Raw genomic sequence first — 19,369 nt, forward strand, 5'->3', positions numbered from 1 at the left:
GAATTCCTCCGTCTGGTAGAGTAATGAATCACAGATGCGTGCGGCCTTTCTCCTAGTTTATGCGTCGTTGTTGAGCGCCAAGTTTAAACCTTAAACAGAGTAATGATGGGTATACAATTCTTTCCATATCCTAGTTGTGAAATGCTTACTAATGAACCTGCTAGAACCCAAATATGTAAGATTAATAGTCAAAAAGGCCAAAATAATGTCATTTCTGAGGATCTAATAGTCCCGCTTGCCTTAGCCGTCACTAGATGGCATAAGCTGCCCCAAACTCAAGGCGGGATAGTGGTAAATTCAGTATTTAAATTAAGTAAGGATTGAATCCCAAATTTTCCCCAATTCAATCAAAAGTCCTAACGTTATGTGTACACTACTATATAAATAGTGAAGAGAATTAAAACCCACCATATTGCAAAAACACAATCTCATGATCTAGCAGTGGCGTCTCTTGCGTGCCCGAGAGGCCGCACTTGCTGCTCAGACATTGTGTATAATAGACATTGGTTCTGGTGAGCTGTCCACATTCCTCCTTTCCCCCCCCCCCTCTTTTTTCCTTGTTTAATCCTTACTTGGCGTGAACCATATGAAGTAATGTTGTTAAAAGCTTAATGTAGACTTGCTGCTCAGACATCGTGTATAATAGACGTTGGTTCAGTTCCCAGACACCGTGACGTTGGAGCGTGCACGAGGCCATCTCGTGGTATTGACCATAGACTCGTCTTACATACACACACTACCCATGAATTATTTTATAAACTAAATGTAGTAGAAATGGTATTATTGATCTATCAGGTGAACTTTTTTTTGTAGATAAGGAATAGAAATTTGAAAAGTGATGTGATCATGTAACGGAAAGGCGAAATTCAAACTCATTAACCGTTTTCTTTCTCTTATATGAATATGTTAGAAAATTAGGAGCGTTGAAGGGAGTTTAGTGGTTGTGAGCAAAAATGTGATTTTTGAGTTGTTCCTCGAGGCTAAACAAGCCCGAGTGATTATGTATTTTTGGTGATTATGCATTAATGATGATTATGAACTATTAATATTTATGAATTGATAGTGTTTGTGAATTATAGTGAATTGCATGATGAAACTATACTACACGGACGAAATAGAACACGAGTGATTATTTTTCTTGGTTCGAGGCTATGCCAGCCCGAAAAGACAACTCGTCAATAAAGTCCCAGTCTTGAGAATATTGACGAGCCCAAGAATAACCGACAATAAAGAGTAAGGTACGATGACCTCAGAAATCGCTTCAATGTTCCAAATTGTTTCGCCTGGTGACAATGTTGTATGAATGATCGCCCAAACCATGGTTTTACTGTACAACCCTTTTTCATATGACTAAAGGTCATGTTATTAAAAATGTTTGTTGAAACCCAGTATAGAATGATTAAAGTATATGTCACTTTATACCCAATCAAGGGAATTATGTCCTCTCATGCATAACTCACTCCCCTTCCAATTCAAGATTCCTCCGCTTTGGGAACGACGACCACACGTGGTACTGACTTAATCTCGACTCGGCCAAAACTATAAACGCTACCAAAACTATCTTAAACTATTAACCTTTATCATGCCAAGTCAAAACACAACCCCCTCCCCCTTTGTTTTACTGAAGTGAATTTTCTATCAATCACGGAGGGGAGACTAGTCGAGTACCATTTGTATTATCAATGGGTAAGTTGAACAGAACCAACAACCAGGAAGATTATAAATCCTAACATTACACTGATGAACAATAACGGTGGGATAAAAATTCCCCGGCGTTGCAAATGGGCAAGCCACGATCATGGCCAGGAGACTTGAGAGGGTTAAACGTGGGGTGGATGACGCTGTCACGTGGCTTAACCACAGGCTGGATATCGCAGTCACATTTTTGCCATGCTTGGCCACTGGTACCCTGGGATGGTTTTCTAAACTTCCCTCCATCTCCTCGCCTGTGAACATCTCAAGGATGTCCTTGGGCAGGTATGGATGCAGAAACATTGTTTCAGCCCTGTGATGGACTAACAGCTTTTGGCATCCCTTCCAGGTCTTTACAGCAGTGACTCTTCCCACCTTTGTTGGGTCGACCCTAACATTGGGCCACCAATTCCAGTCTTCAGATTGGCAGCTCATCCTTTCACCAGGATTTCTTTTTATCCTGTTGAAGGCAGACATATTGGTACCATCCCAGGACACAGATGGTCGACCCATCCCACCCCATCCTGGGATTATCATCTCTGTCTTGAAGATTGACATCCTCTCCTTGGATGAGGCCCAAGTAATTATGGACAACTTGACTTTTGGGGGGCTGTGGGCTAAACAAGATATTAGGGCTCCTACCCAGGGAAGAGGCCCACATCATGGGGTCTTGTGTGATGCCAGTCACTGTAATTTTATCATTTATCAATTCATTTGAATTCTTATTTATTTATTTTTTTTTATGGTGGGGGCCTTGGCTGTGAGGTATTCAGCCTAGTGATTAAACTACCCCTACAAGGAGTGAATGATGAGGTGAAAGAGAAAGAGATTGTCCAGGTGCTTGAGGGTGCGAAAGTGGATGTATGTGGAATAACTGAAACAAAATGGAGGGGAGAAAGTGTGAGAGAATGGGAGTATGGATGGGGTATATGTGCATGAGTAGGTGAGAATGAAAGGGCAAAGGAAGGAGTATGTATAGTTGTGAGTAAAAGATGGAAGAAGAGCATAAGACAGTATGGATCAATTGGGTCAAGGATTGTGTGGGTAAAGTTGAAAGCTGGAATACAAATGTGGGCGATTGTGTGTGTGTATGCGCCAACGCAAGATCGTGCTAGCAGAGTGAGAGAAGAGTTCTGGACAAATGTGGAAGTGTGCATGGAAAAGTTTGGGAGGAATGAGAGAGCGTTCTTGATCGGTGATATGAATGGTAAAGTAGGGAATGTGAAGGTGGATGGAATAGTTGGTGAGTGGGGTGTGCCTGCTGAGATAGATGAGAATGGCAGTGCATTAGTGGACATTTGTGCTGGGAGGGAGTTGGTGATAGCCAATACCTTCTTCAAGCATAAAATGATCCATAGGTATACATGGCGAGTGATGAGAAGGGTGGGTGGTGAACTGAATGAAAGGAAGGCAATTGATTATGTGTGTGTGGATGAAAGGATGCGAAGATGTGTAATGGATGCAAGAGCTTATAGAGGTTGGGGGAGTGGACTTTCTGACCACTACTTGGTAGTGGTCAGAATTAGTATCCAAGTAAGATGAAGGAATAGAAGAAGGGAAAGACAAGAGGAAGGAGTAGTTGCAAGGAGAGTGGAAAGGTTACAAGACGATGAGAAAAAGGCAGAATATGAGAGAGAAGTGGAGAAACGATTGGGCAAATACGAATTGGAGCAGATGGGGGACGTGGAAGGTTTGTGCAGGATATTTACAGAAGAAATATGTGCAGCATGTGATGTGGTGTGTGGGAGGAAGAGAAGACGGAGCGGGGTGCAAGGAACAGCGTGGTGGACTGAAGAGGTGAGACAGGCTGTGGCACAAAAGAAGAAAGCATACAATGAATGGATGAGAAATAGGGGCGTGGAAGAAGTTGAGAGGTGGAAGAGAGAGTTATATGTAGAAAGAAAGAGAGAGGTGAAAAGATTAGTAAGAGAGAGTAAGAAGAGAGTGGATGAGGAATTTGGAAGGAATTTGAGTGTAAAGTGGAGGGACTGTAAGAAAATGTTCTGGAAAGAGGTGAAGAGAGTAAGACAGGGTGGAAGTGAGGTTCGCAGGGGAGTGAAAGATAAAAATGGTAGATTACTAGTGGAGAAGGGAGAAAAAGTGAGCAGCTGGAGAGAACACTTTAAGGAATTGTTGAACATACAGGATGGAAGTAATGCGAGTATAAGTGGCTGGGGAATGGCTGGGAGAAGGAGGGAGGTGAGAAGACAGGAAGAAATCAGTAGGATAGATGTTGTGGAAGCAATGAAGAAAGTTAAATTGGGGAAAGCCCCAGGAATTGATGGAGTGTGTGGTGAAATGCTGAAGCATAGGGGAGAGATAGTAGTAGAATGGATGTGGAAGATGTGCAGATGAGCCTGGGAGGAAGGTAGAGTCCCAGAGGATTGGAAGTCAGGTATAATTATTCCCTTGTACAAAGGAAAAGGGGAAAAAGAAGTGTGTGGTAATCATAGAGGCATTTGCCTTCTTAGTGTAATAGGAAAAGTGTATGGTAGGATACTTATTGACAGAGTTAGAGAAGGAACAGAGGAATTAGTTGGAGAAGAACAGGGAGGCTTTAGGAAGGGAAGAGAAATGGGAGAAATGGAGTTCCCCCGAGCTAAGCCCTGTATTGGACTATATAGCCCCGCTAGGGTTACAGGAGCAAGCTACCACTCCCGGCACGGCAGCCCGGACGAGGCTTGAACTCGCAATCCCCCAATTACGAGTCCGGCGCGCTACCACTGTACTACCGCGCCCCCCTTTAGGAAGGGAAGAGGTTGTGTAGATCAGATATTCATTCTTAGATCTTTAGTGGAAAAGTTTCTAGAGAGGGGAAAGAAGTTGTATGCGGCTTTCATGGATTTGGAGAAAGCATATGACAGGGTGGATAGACAAGGATTGTGGAAAGTATTAAGAATATATGGAGTAGATGGAAAGTTGTTGAATGCTGTGAAGAGTATGTATGATGGTGCTAAGGCTGCAGTGTGTGTGGATGGTGAACTAAGTGAATTTTTTTCTTTGAAGGTTGGGTTGAAACAGGGATGTGTCATGTCTCCATGGTTGTTCAATCTGTACATGGATGGGGTAATAAGAGGTACAAGGTAGGGTAGTGGATGTTGGCGTGGCCCTGGTGAGAGAGGATAGTGTTTGGAAACTCCCTGTACTGTTGTTTGCAGATGATACTGTGTTGTTGAGTGAAGACGAAGGGAAGCTGCAAGGCTTGGTGGATGAGTTTGGGAGAGTGTGTAAGAAATGGAATCTAAAGGTGAATGTATGGAAGAGTAAAGTGATGGTCTTTGAGAGAGGTGAAGTCAGTGAATGTACAGCGAGGTTGGATGGTGAGGAATTGGAAAATGTGAGTACGTTTAAGTTCTTGGGTAGTGTGATGAGTAAGGATGGAGGTTTGGAGGGTGAAGTGCTTGAAAGGGTACAGCAGGGAAGAAAGGTTGCTGGTTCTTTGAAAGCAGTGATAAGAAACAGGGAAGTGGGCATGGAAGTGAAAAAGTTACTACATGACAGTATTGTGATACCAACTCTAACGTATGGAAGTGAAGCTTGGGCGTTGTTGGAAGGACACAAGTCAAGAGTGAGAGCAGTGGAAATGAGTTATTTAAGAGGAGCCTGTGGAGTCACATGGAGAGAGGCTGACGAATGAGGATATATAGAAGCGCTGTGGTGTGGATGTGGATGTGATAGGAAGCGTTATGAGGAGCACACTGAGGTGGTTTGGCCATGTGGAGAGGATGGAGGGTGAGAGACTGACGAAGAGAGTATATGTGAGTGAGGTGGAGGGGGAAAGAGGGAGGGGGAGGCCGAGGATGAGATGGAGGAATGGGGTGGAGAGGTATATGAGAGAGGGGGGGCGAGTTGGGAGCAGGACAAGGAAATGGCGGGGGACAGGGCGATGTGGAGGAGATTTGTTTGTGGCCACCCCAAACGGGATTGAGGCGCCTGGCAATAGATAGATAGATAGACAAGTAACCTCTTGATTGGGCATAATTAGTTGACACCAAGCCATTGTGAAGGACTGTCCTGTCTTAACATGTGCACTGTCTTTTAAATCACAATCTGAATCCTTGTTTGTGATGCTACCCCATTGTGAATGACCATCCCATCATAATATGGGCACAGCACATCTTGCGTCATAGCAGATCACACTCTGAAAACCTATTGGTGGCATCATCCATCCACCCACCATTCAGTCTTGTCTTGCCCCATGAGGACCGGAAGAGTCCGGGGCTAGGCAAGTTGGTCCTGGCATTTAAGATGAGAGTGACCAGTCTCACCCATCCCTGAGTGGCATTATATGAGCAATAAACCCCAACAACCCCTTGGATATAAACCTACACTGGCTCAATCCAACTGGAGCACCTTAATTATTCACTAAAACCACCAGCCACCAAAATTTGGTTATTTGGTTACCACCCACCATAGTAAATGGTTTCCTGGAGCACAGGAGACCATTTGGCTTGTCACGCAGTGTAGAATCACCCACAGGCAGAAGCAAGAGGAAAGAATGAAGGAAAGAAAGACAAAAGAGGATGCATGGAAGACAGGAAAGGGCAGACACCCAAATCAGCACTACATCGAGTGAGTGGATGGTGAGTGCTCCCACCCACCATCAATTGGTGGCATCAAGCCATCATAAATGATCATCACATCCTACATCAAAAACAACCTCCTCCTTCTGTCCATGGGCGACGCTACATTGAGTGACAAGATGTTTCCTGTACATATAACCAAATTATGATGCCTGGTCATTTAGTGGGTAATATAAGGTGCTCCAGTTGGACTGAGCTGGTGTAGGTTTATATCCAAGGGGCAGTTGGAGTTTATTGCTAATGCAATGCCACTCAGGGATGAGTGGGGCTGGTCACTCTCATCTTAAATGTCAGGACCAACTTGCCTAGTCCCAGGCTCCTTCACCCCTCATGGGGCAACACAGGATTAGATGATGAATGAATGAATGAATATACTTTCAACAGAATCCCAGGTCTTTTTCTTTCACAAGCATTAAAACTTTATCATATCTTGCACTTCTGCCTAGTTCTGTCATACGCTCTGCTTATGTGCCTTCATATTATCATGCATTTAGCTGGATGTAAGGTGTTCCTATTATACTGCACATCTCTTAGTGCATGGTAATTTATGTGAGAAAATACACCACGCCAGTAAAAAATGGGTACTGCAAACATATAATGTACTAATGCTATTAAGGGTGACATCTCTTACTCAGTTTTTGCCCTATATTTTTCATGGGATAATTGACAGTGATTTAAGCACCCAGCTAGTGCTCTACCTTGCAAGTAAAGTACTCCCCCTCATGACAAAAAAATTTGAGGCAAAAGTACTATAAAAATTGTGTTCCATTAGACCTGCCCCAGTAAAGTGAAAACAAAGATTACTCTCACTACAAAGTGGAGCACTTGCCATGTGCTTGGACATCACTATCCCATAACAAAATGTCATACAATAAGGCCAGTTGCTGCCCATAAAAAGCAACAATACACATGTGTACAATATTTTTGTGTATAGATGTTGTGTAGGATATAGTGCACCTTGCTGCCCAGTTTATTGTGAACTAAATGAATGCCCTGTACTGCTGTACAACTATCAAGGTGAACAGCCCTCTACTAATACAGTGCACCCTCAACATAACCAACTAATTGGTAACAAGCCCTTGACATTAAAGCCGAACACCATGCTGTTCGGTAATTTCCCAGGCATTGTGGCTTTTAACGAACAAAGATTGTTAAATATACAGCATTGTTTGGCCATATACTCATAAACTTAAACATACAGGAAGGTCTAAATGGTTCTTTTCTCAATAAATGCTCTATTTATTAACTGATGTGTTTATTCTTACATTTCTGGGAGTAATTGCACTGCAAATAAAGGCTGCAAGTAGGCTTTAGATAAATTATATATTTATTCATACCTTTCAGGAAGTAACTGCACTGCAAATAAAGACTGCAAATAGGCCTTAGATAAATCTATGTACATTTGTCATTCAGTATTTAAAAGTGTGGGTAAAGAAAACTCACATTGCACATTATCTGTTTCATTCATTCATTCATCATCCAATCCTACATTGCCCCATGCGAAGCATATAAGCCCGGGGCTAGGCAAGTTGGTCTTGACATTTGAGATGAGATGACCAGCCTCACTCATCCCTGAGTGGCATTACATGAGCAATAAACCCCAACCACCCCTTGGATATCAACTTTCACAGGCTCAATCTGACTGGAGCGCCATAATTACCCACTAAACCACCAGGCACCAAAATCTGGTTATATGATTACCACCCAGCATAGTAAATGGTTTCCTGGTGTACAGGAAACCATTTGGCTTGTCACTCAATGTAGAGACACACACACTGCTGCACTAGAAACTCTTCCCTCCACAGAATGAAGGAAAGAAAGACAGAAGAGGGAGTCTAAAGTCACCCACATGTAGAAGGAAAGAAAGAAAGACAGGAGAGGATGGAAGGAAAGAAAGATGGAGGAGAGGAAAGGGCAGACACCTAAGAGCAGCACTACATTGAGTGAGTGGGTACTGTGCGCCCCCACCTACCAAATTACTACCTTTACATCACAGTAAATGCTGCATGTTAGAGATGAGCAAAGCAAACAGTATAAAACACCTGCATGTACATTAAACATAAACTGCATTCCACCACTGCCACAGAAAGTCACTGATAACCGTAATGTTCAGACTTTTAGATACCACTGCAAATGCCACCAGTGTAATGCTGAGAATTTCTTGGAGATTATGGAAAATGAGGGTAGTGTGATCATTTGGAGAGTTTTAGAGATTTGAGAGAAACAGGGTAGCGTGATCTTATTTGAGAATATATGGGAAATAAGGCAGCGAGATCTTATTAGAGAGTGCATGAGCAGGTAGATATTTAGCACACTTAGCGGGCCACTCAATCTCGTCTTTACCATACCACCCCTTAGAGGATAGCAAAATTCAAACTCAAAATGACTTAACCTAAGATTTACTAAGCATTAAGAACTAAGACAATTACTCTTTGAACTGTGAATCAACAAAGTAGACAAAATATATAATCAGGGTCTGTAACTCCAGAATTATGAGTCTTTACAACCTAATTATTTCAAGAATACTGATACACATGGGTATATTAATCCTGTGGTCTCTGACGGACTCTTCAAGAAAAAGCCTAAAGATTACCACCAAAGAATATTCTCCATGACTAAATGTGTACCACAACTCAAGAATCATATATAAACTACACACTATAATCAAATGGACAAATGGACCAGCTGATATTCACTTTGATTCCATGAACTAAGGGGGGGGGGGGTGATTTACTGTGTTACAGGTTAGGCCACTTCTAGAACGCTCAAATCCTTGGAATGCGAGCCACAGCCCTCCATAACTCGTCAGTGAACGATATGGAGAGAAACAGCGATCTCATTATTCAGTACAAGAGAGATAAGGGAAAACGTCACCACTTCAACACACGACCGTATATGATGACTCAATACACGAGGGAGAAAGGGGGGGGAGGGGGGAGAGTTCGAGTACTAACCTGTGAACGATATGGAAAGGAACAGCGACCTGGCGGTTGGCACTGCCCCCTCCCTTTTTAAAAGCATCAACACAGTATTCAGGCAATTGGCTAAAGCTTCAACTGATTATTTGTAATATTTCTGTTTCTACTCAATCTCCAAAGAATATGAAAGATATGTTTGCACTCAACATACGTAGAAAAGTGACTTACGATGTTGAAATTTTTGTAATAAGCGTAAAGGAACTTTAATCATAACAAAGCCAAATCAATTAGGAATTCAAACAGTTCTATTACCTGTGTCGGTTTATGTGCCTACGTGACTGTAAACACAACTCAATAACATGAATTTTGCACTTCACAAATGACTATCTTCAACAATCCTACTTTAGACACTCTCAATTCACCACTGCATAGTTCAAAAGGGAAATACTATTAACTTCGGCAGGTAAATCTCTAGATCAGAATATAAAGGAAGACATTCGCAATTTTTAAACTCTATTAAACATCCGCGGTTATACGTCTTTGTTGGAAAATGGCTGGTTCATTATGCATAAACGTTAATCATATTCACATCAATACTTGACTTAGTACTATCAATATCAGAATCATGTTCCCATTATGAATATCAACTAAGACCAGACTTATATATAGAACTTGACAGTTAAATGAGCTGTACAGACCATATTTATAACTTTACATAAGCTTAAGTTTACACTTACAATACTAGCTTATACTAACTTACACTAATACATAAAATTATGGCACTACATAAGCACTGCAATCCTGTACTATACTGTACACTGCTTATATACTACAGTACATTTGTTGTTTGGTAATTACATGGAAATGTGGGTAAAGTCACTGTACATTAATTGTTACATTACAGTAAATACTGTACTACATAATACAGCATAGCAATGCAAACAGTACAGAACAGTTGCTTATACATCAAAACATGCATTTAATGCACACACACACACACACACACACAGTGTGTGTAGGGGGGGGGGGACAACACGCTGGTGGGTGTTTCCTGCATGTCCTTTCTATTATGAAAGTTTGTTAAAAGAACATAATGTTCAGCCAACTCAAGGTGGTCGTTAAAACTGATATTCATTGAAAGAGGGTTTGTTATATTGAAGGTTTACTGCATCTAGAGTTTCACATCATTTTATCACTCATGGTTAATGGTGTCTTGGCTAAGTGGATCGTATGACATGCTGCATAAAGGGGTGGCCAGTAGCTAAAGGGGCACTACAGACCAAAGGACTCAAGTTTTTTTTTTCTCTCTCTCTCTACAACCCACTTTTTTAAATTTTCTATTACATTGGTGCACCACCCTAAGAGATAAAACATGTCTTCTCCCTCACTTGTTAGTGAATGGCATCATGCCTGGTTAAAGCCTGAATTCTCCTACAAGCTTTGCTACATTTATCATAACTATATAATTGTTTTCACACCTGAATGAACTGTCAGGTGCCAAGTGAATAGGAATTTTTCTACACAGTTTTCCTGTAATCACATTCCAAATTTTTTCACTCTTGAACTGATACTGGAGAGAACTTATAATAAAACTGTTTACCCCATTCATCACACTTGAATTTCTTCACTCCTTAATTAATTAAATAGTGTTGGATGACATCGAGTCAACTGTTTACCACATTAAGCACACAAGAAAATCTTCACTCCACATTGATTTAATAGGTGTCTGGTGAGATGACTTTTAAGAAGAAACTGCTTACCACATTCATCACACCTGAAATTCTTCACTTATGAATGAATTAGTAGGTGCTGAGTGAAATTATCCTTGCGTGCAAATCGTTTACCACATTCATCACACTTGAAATTCTTCACTCCTGAATGAATTAATAGGTGTTTGGTGAGATCACACTTCTGTGCAAATAGTTTACCACATTCATCACACTTGAAATTCTTCACTCCTGAATGAATTAATAGGTGTCTGTTGAGACCACTCTTCCATGCAAATAGTCTGCCACATTCATCACACTTGAAATTCTTCACTTCTGAATGAATTAACAAGTGTTGGGTGAGTTCATACTTCTGTGCAAATAGTTTACCACATTCATCACACTTGAAATTCTTCACTGCTGAATGAATTAACAGGTGTCTGGTGAGATGCTTCTTCTGTGCAAGTCGTTTACCACATTCATTACACTTGAAATTCTTCACTCCTGAATGAATTAATAAATGCTCATTGAGATTACGCTTCTGTGCAAATAGTTTACCACATTCCTGACACTTAAAATCCTTCACTCCTGAATGAATTAACAGGTGTCTGGTTTGATCACCTTTCTTTGCAAATCGTTTACCACATCCATCACACATGAAATTCTTCACTCCTGAATGAATTAATATGTGTTGTCTGAGATGATCTTTCTGTGCAAATCGTTTACCACATTCATCACACTTGAAATTCTTCACTCCTGAATGAATTAATATGTGTCTGCTGAGACTTCCCTTCCCTGTACATTGTTTACCACATTCATCACACTTGAAATTCTTCCCTCCTGAATGAATTAATAGGTGTCTGGTGAGAGATTCCTTGTGTGTAAATAGTTTACCACATTCATCACACTTGAAATTCTTTTCTCCTGCATGAGTTAATAGGTGTCTGGTGAGATATGCCTTCCTTGTATATTGTTTACCACATTCATCACACTTGAAATTCTTCCCTCCTGAATGAATTAATAGGTGTCTGGTGAGAGTATCCTTCTGTGTAAATAGTTTTCCACATTCATCACACTTGAAATTCTTCTCTTCTGAATGAATTAATAGGTGCTGAGTGAGACCAGCTTTCTGTGCAAATCGTTTCCCACATTCATCACACTTGAAATTCTTCACTGCTGAATGAACAGCTGCATGTCGAATAAGACCTTCTTTAAAAGGAAATGCTTTACCACACTCTAAACATGTGAACTGCTTAACTTCAGCTGAGGACACTGTGTCCTGGACAATCTCACTGTCACTGAGGAACATTTTGTCACCCTCCTCACACTCTAACTTTACATCTGTTTCTTCCTTTACCACTTCCTTTAATTTGTCATCCACCTCACATTCTAAATAAATATCTAGTTCTTCCTTTACCACTTCCATTATTCTGTCACCCACCTCACACTCTGTCTTTACATCTGGTTCTTTCTTTACCACTTCCATTATTTTATCACCCACCTCACACTCTAACTTTACATCTGGTTCTTCCTTTACCACTTCCATTATTTTATCACCCACCACACACTCTAACTTTACATCTGGTTCTTCCTTTACCACCTCCATTATTTTGTCACCCACATCACACACTGACTGTACATCTGGTTCTTCCTTTATCACTTCCATTATTTTATCATCCACCTCACACTCTAACTCTACATCTGGTTCTTCCTTTACCACCTCCATTATTTTATCACTCACCTCATACCCTAACTTTACATTTGGTTCTACCTTTACCACCTCCGTTATATCATTCCTTCCACCTCTCTCAACTTCCACCTTCCATTATACTTCAGTTACACTACCTTGGTGTTAATTTTACTGTCTACCACCAATAGGATGACTAATCTTTATTGTGCCAATGCTCAGCCACAAGTTGCTTCCATTACACCTGAACAATAACTGTCAAAAATCCATCACTATTACTGGATAATAACTGTACTTACATAAAAAAGATAAAATTTCAACCTAGACTATTATTCTTATTACCTTTTGGCTGTGACCTATTATTTTTTGGTCATTTCTCTGGACATGGCCCAAGTCCCTGAAAAATGAATGTGCTAATTATAACTTTGTTGTTACTTTTCCAATAGGAAATGACTGTGAAGTTTCCATTTTTTGTGCGTGCTAATGGTAAAAAATGCACCTTTCTCCAATAGAAAACTGTGATTCTCTGAGAAAAATCTGCAAAAATAACTAATTTTCGATATTGGGTAATTTTGAAATAATGACGAGATTAATTACTTCAAGCAAGGTTTTTCACTTGCATCTCTACACTAGACACATGTACTTACCGTATTTGTACGAGAATATTGTAATTTTCTGAGAAAAAATGAGAAAATAATTAAGTTGTGCTACTCCCTAAATTTGCTATAATGACGAGATTACTTCAAGCAAGGTGTTTCACTTGAATATATACATTAGGCACATGTACAATGTTTGTTGTCACACAAAAGAAATAAAACCTTACTGTATTTATACAAAACAGATGTGTGGAGGGAAATATGTTTTTTCGGCTGTGGACTGTAGTCGCCTAACATATCAAGAAGAATAATTAGTAGGGCGACCACAGTCGCCTAACATGGCCAAAGGATTAAATACTTTTAACACACGCGAATGCTTCTGAATTGTAACTTTCAACAAAAAGGCCATCACTGCTGAGTCAAGCTGTCAATTCAGAATGAAAATACCACTGTCTTCCTTATTTCAACAGCTGTTACCTACTGTCTCTGAACCAACAGATACTGCAATGGATATCACACCACGTAAATCATCGAAGATCAGCTCCTATGTAGGAAAAAAAATTCTTCCACAGGACACTGCATGGATAATAACCCATAAGTTGTTGGCTGAGGTATCTCTTGTTGGATGTGCTAGCTAGCACAACATAGGATGTGCCCTCAGTCCTGTTTTATACTTATCATCCATTACTCAGGCAGCACCCTGATGACGATATTGTTTACGACTGCTTTACTGCTCTGACTCCAGCTGTCAACCTGGAACAACACCTGCCATTAGAAGAACATCATGAAGTTAAGAACACTGCCCAGTGAACCCTAATTTTGCATGGAGCCCATTTATACTGGAAAAAAAAAAAAAAAAAAAAAAAAAATTATGGTTATTCAATTTGCACAGCAATGAAAGACATATGGAAATATATGAGGGGCCACACATCAAAACCTGTCAATGCGCCAGCCTTGGCAAAACCCAAATTATGTGGTATACATCTATTTTAACCCTTCCTCTATCCTGTACAGTCAGCGCAATGGAAGTCTGGACCCTCTAATTTCATCATTCATTCATTGCCAGACGCCATGTATCCCAAACGGGGTGGCCAAGGGCTCAGAGTTAATTGTTTTACCTCTAATTTCACACCATATATTTGGTAGGGTCCAAGAAATATTGTAGGAAAATTCCTGTAGTCGGTGGATTTTTTTCTGGTGGCTTCTAGCAACTTTACAGGCTTACCACCACATGCTGTGAGATTATTAGTTCAGTCCCTGCCTGACTTTGGATGGGAGAGCATGTCAGATTTTCTTGTCCTGCCTAGCTCTTGTTAATTTCAAAGCTCTCATTTTCACACCCTCCTCTGCCTCAGTGAATCATTGGAGATGGGTCCGAAGCCACTAACTGATGTAGGAAAAGCCCGAATTTTAACCATGAGAGAGGAAAATGTAAAAATTAAGGAGAGGCTTCAGTGCAGCAGTACAGCTGGGGATCTTGAAGTCTTTTTGAAGTCGATGCTGTATGGTTCTTTCAGACATCTTTCAGCAATTCTGGGTACATATCTTTCAGCTGTCTAGCAGTCAAATGTGGGTCTTTTATCACAGCTTGCTTCAGAAACCTGTCTGTAGTTGGTGATGTCTTCCTTTTAGGTCCTAGCCTGTCTTTATGTTGGGGAATTGTGTTTTTTGGCAGGTGGCGGGCAGCAGCGAGGAGTGCCATAACGGTAGATTTTCCTCACCCAGTTCAAATACAAATATCCTTAATTTTTACATTTTCCTCTCTCATAGTTAAAATTTGGGCTTTTTCTACATCAGCTAATGGCTTGGGACCCATCTCCAATGATTCACTAAGGCAGACGAGGGTGTGGAAACGTGAGCTTTGAAATTAACAAGGGCCAGGAAGGACAAGAAAATCTGACATGCTTTCCCATCCAAAGTCAGGCAGGCACTGAGCTAATAATCTCACAGCATTTGGTGGTAAGCCTATAAAGTTGCTAGAAGCCACCAGAAAAAAATCCACCAACTATAGGAATTTTCCTACAGTATTTCTTGGACCCTACCAAATATATGGTGCGAATTAGAGGGTCCAGACTTCCATTGCGCCGACTGTAGGCTTGAAGGAAAGCCAATTACAGCACTGTATGTATGGTCAAAATCCTTTTGAAAAGAAACTGTCGCAACAGTCTTATCGACACCGGTTCTGCTAGCTGAGCAGAAGTTGGCAAGTCAGTACATACCAATATCCTGTACGGCCCGTCACTCGGGGTGGGGGGCGATAGTAAGGGGTGGAGAGGACATTCTTTTCTGCGTGTTGCTGGCCAGCTGGGCAGAGCATCATCCAATAGCAACATGACAGGAGGTAAAACATGCATTCTGATTGGCTGTCCGTGGTGGTGTGTGGAGAAAAGATGGAGAATTATAGAAAATGGGACCCAGATTAAAGTTCCCCACTCCTCAGCTGCTGCTGTACTAGCCAATAAGAACACAGGGTGAAGTTCACAGTGCTTCTGATTGGAAGACAGATAGGCAGAGGGACACAGAGAGACTTATGATTACTCAGAGTTTCCTTTTAACATGCCCCTGACAATGAGGGTTATTGTGGGTAATGATACTATTATTCTGCATTATTATTATCATTATCGTTTACGCTGTGTGCATTACAGTGTTGAAAAGCATTTTGTGCAATGAGATGCAGGCAAAGTTCACTGTGGGTAGAGGGTTATCAGGGTAATACAGTAACACTTTATTATTATTATTATTATTATTGTTTAGAGGGTTATCAGGATAATACTGTAATACTTATGTTGTTGTTGTTGTTATTATTATTATTATTATTATTATTATTATTGTTATAATTATTATTACTATTATTATTACTGGTTATGCTGTGTGATACAATGTTACTTTTGTTTTACAAACCAATATTTTCATTTTGTGCCACTAGCCATAGGCAAAGTTCATCTGGGTAGATAGAGGGTTATTGGGGTAATAATGCTATTATTTTGTTATTATATTTATTATTATTACATCATTGTTCATGCTGTGCATCTATGATGTTACTTTTATGTTTTTAAAGAGCATTTTGTGCCATGAGATGTAGGCAAAGTTCATTTGGGTAGACAGAGGGTAATTGGGGTAATAATACTAGTTATTATTATTATTATTGTTGTTATAATTATTATTATTATTATTACTGGTTATGCTGAAACCCCCTACCCCCCCTGGGGGTAGGGGGTTTCAAGAATACTCCCCCAGTATCCCTGCTTGTCATACGAGGCGACTAAAAGGGTTGGTGGTGGGTTAGTGCCCCACCCCGTAAGGAGAACTAACTAAAAAAGCGATTAAAGCGTCTCAGACCCGGACGGACCATACGTTGATGACTAAGGAACGGACAAAGGACATTCTTAGGGTGGGAACATGGAATGTGAGAGGAGTGAATGATGAAGTGAAAGAGAGAGAGATTGTTCAGGTGCTTGAGGATGCAAAAGTGGATATATGTGGATTGACTGAAACTAAATGAGGAGGTGAAAGGGTGAGAGAATGGGAATATGGTTTAATATGTGCAGGAGTCAATGAGAATGAGACGGCAAGAGAGGGAGTATGTCTGATGATAAGCAAAAAGTGGAAGGAGAATATAAGAGAGTATGGAACAGTGGGTGCAGGGACTGTATGGGGGAGGATGAAAATAGGAATACAAGCATGGGCGATTGTATGTGTGTATGCTCCGACAGAGGATTGAGTGGCAAGAGTGAAAGATGAGTTTTGGGCGAGAGTAGAAGCATGTATGGACAAGTTTGAGAGGTGCGAGAGAGTGCTGTTGATTGGAGACATGAATGGCAAAGTTGAGAATGTACGAGTGGATGGAGTGGTTGGTCAGTGGGGTGTGCTAGCTGAAGTAGATGGGAATGATAGTGCTTTGGTGGACATCTGTGCTGGTAAGGGGTTGGCAATAGCCAACACCTACTTTCGTCATAAGATGATCCACCGGTATACACAGAGAGTAATGAGGATGGATGGTGAACTTGTTGAACGAAAGGCAATGACAGACTACGTGTGTGTGTGGATGAGCGAATGAGAAGACAAGTGTTGGATGCAAGAGTGTGGAGAGGGTGGGGGAATGGAGTCTCGGACCATCACTTAGTGATGGCCAAGGTAGAGCTGCAAAGAAAGTGGTTGAGGAGACGAAGGGGAAGACAGGAGGAAGCAGCTCCTGTGAGAAGAGTGGAGAAATTGCAAGATAGTGAGAAAATGACAGAGTATAAGAGCACAGTGGAAGAGAGATTGGGAAGGTATGAGCTACAGCAGATGGAAGGGGTGGAAGACGTATGTAAGATATTCACGGAAGAGATAGGCGCAGCGTGTGAGGCGGTTTGTGGAGTGAGGAGGAGACGCAAGGGTGTGCAAGGGACAGCATGGTGGAATGATGAGGTGAAATGAGCTGTGGAACAAAAGAAGAAGGCATATAGTGAATGACTAGCGAGTAGAGGTAGGGGAGAAGATGAGAGAAGAGAGAGGTATATGTGAGCAGAAGGGAGGTTAAGAGACTGGTGAAGGAGAGTAAGAAGAAAGTGGATGAAGAGTTTGGGAGGAATCTGAGTGTGAAATGGAGGGAGAGTAAGAAATTGTACTGGAAGGAGGTAAAGACAGTAAGGCAGTGTGAAAGGGGAAATAGTAGGGGAGTGACAGATAGGAATAATAGATTGTTGGTGGAGAAGACAGAGAAATTGAGATGGAAGGAGCACTTTGAGGATTTGTTGAATGTAGAGAGTGAGAGCAGTGCGAGTATAAGTGGTTGGGGAATGGCTGGGAGAAGCAGAGAGAGGAGGGAGGAAGAGATCAGTAGGATGGAAGTAGTGGAAGCGATGAAGAAGATTAAGTTGGGAAAGGCCCAAGGAATTGATGGAGTGTGGTAAAATGCTTAGGTATGGGGGTGAGATTGTTGTGGAGTGGAAATGGAAGTTGTGTAGATTGGCTTGGGAAGAGGGAAGGGTTCCAGAGGACTGAAAATCAGGTATAATTGTTCCTTTATACAAAGGAAATGGGGAGAGAGAAGTATGTGGTAACCATAGGGGTATTTGCCTTCTTAGTGTGACTGGTAAAATATATGGTAAAATACTCATTGATAGGGTTAGGCATATGACAGAGGAGCTAGTTGGAGAAGAACAAGGGGGATTTAGGAAGGGAAAAGGATGTGTAGATCAGATATTTGTTCTAAGATGTTTAGTGAAGAAGTGTCTAGAGAAGGGAAGGAAAGTGTATGCTGCCTTCATGGACTTGGAGAAAGCTTATGACAGAATAGATAGCCAAGGTATGTGGAAGGTATTAAGAATATATGGAGTGGAGGGGAAATTGCTGAGTGCTGTGAAGAGTATGTACGAGGGAGCTAGGGCTACGGTGCGAGTGGATGGTGAGCTGAGTGAGTTCTTTGATCTCAATATGGGACTGAAGCAGAGTTGTGTGTTGTCTCCATGGGGTTGTAAAGGAGGTGCAAGGTAGGGTAGTGGATGTGGGGGTGGCTCTAATGAATGAGGATGAGATTTGGAAGATTCCAGTGTTGCTGTTGCTGATGATACAATATTGTTGAGTGAAGATGAATGGGAGTTGCAAGGTTTGGTGAATGAATTTGGGACAGTGTGTAGGAGGAGGAATCTTAACATTAATATAAACAAAAGTAAAGTTATGGTGTTTGAGAGGAATGAAGTCACAGAGTGTGCAGTGAGGCTGGATGGTGAGGATATGGAGAATGTGAGTGCATTCAAGTACTTGGGTAGTGTGATGAGTAAGGATGGAACTTTGGGGGATGAAGTGCGTGAAAGGGTACACCAGGGAAGGAAGGTTGTTGGTACACTGAAAGCGGTGATAAGAAATAGGGAGGTGAGTATGGTAGTTAAGAAGTTACTGCATAATAGTATTGTGATCTCTATCCTGACGTATGGAAGCAAGGCGTGGACCTTGCAAGAGGGGAACAAGTCAAGAGTGAGAGCAGTGGAAATGAGTTACTTGAGAGGAGCATGTGGAGTGACGTGGAGGGACAGGTTGACGAATGAAGAAGTGAAGGAATGTTGTGGGGTGGATGTGGATGTGGTTGAGATCAGGAGAAATACACTGAGGTGGTTTGGACATGAGAAGAGAATGGAGAATGAAAGACTGACTAAGAGAGTGTATGTAGGTGAGGTGGAGGGGGAGAAAGGGAGGGGTAGACCAA

The 19,369-nt window shown here is 41.4% G+C and overlaps 1 protein-coding gene across 1 annotated transcript; it reads right to left on the minus strand.

Annotated features, from left to right (window-relative positions):
* Nucleotides 1-435: 435 nt before the first annotated feature.
* On the minus strand, nucleotides 436-12,325 carry LOC145405319 (uncharacterized). Its single transcript, XM_080276738.1, has 5 exons — nucleotides 12,130-12,325; nucleotides 11,759-11,991; nucleotides 11,402-11,539; nucleotides 11,122-11,272; nucleotides 436-476 (listed from the first exon to the last, which is right to left on the minus strand). The coding sequence occupies exons 1-5, from the start codon at nucleotides 12,323-12,325 to the stop codon at nucleotides 436-438; spliced, it is 759 nt and encodes a 252-aa protein (XP_080132864.1).
* Between the last annotated feature and the right edge of the window lie 7,044 nt (nucleotides 12,326-19,369).

The sequence above is a fragment of the Coenobita brevimanus genome, chromosome 66, assembly GCF_032717465.1.
Source record: "Coenobita brevimanus isolate Jiangsu-jjx chromosome 66, ASM3271746v2, whole genome shotgun sequence".
Lineage (NCBI taxonomy): Eukaryota > Metazoa > Arthropoda > Malacostraca > Decapoda > Coenobitidae > Coenobita > Coenobita brevimanus.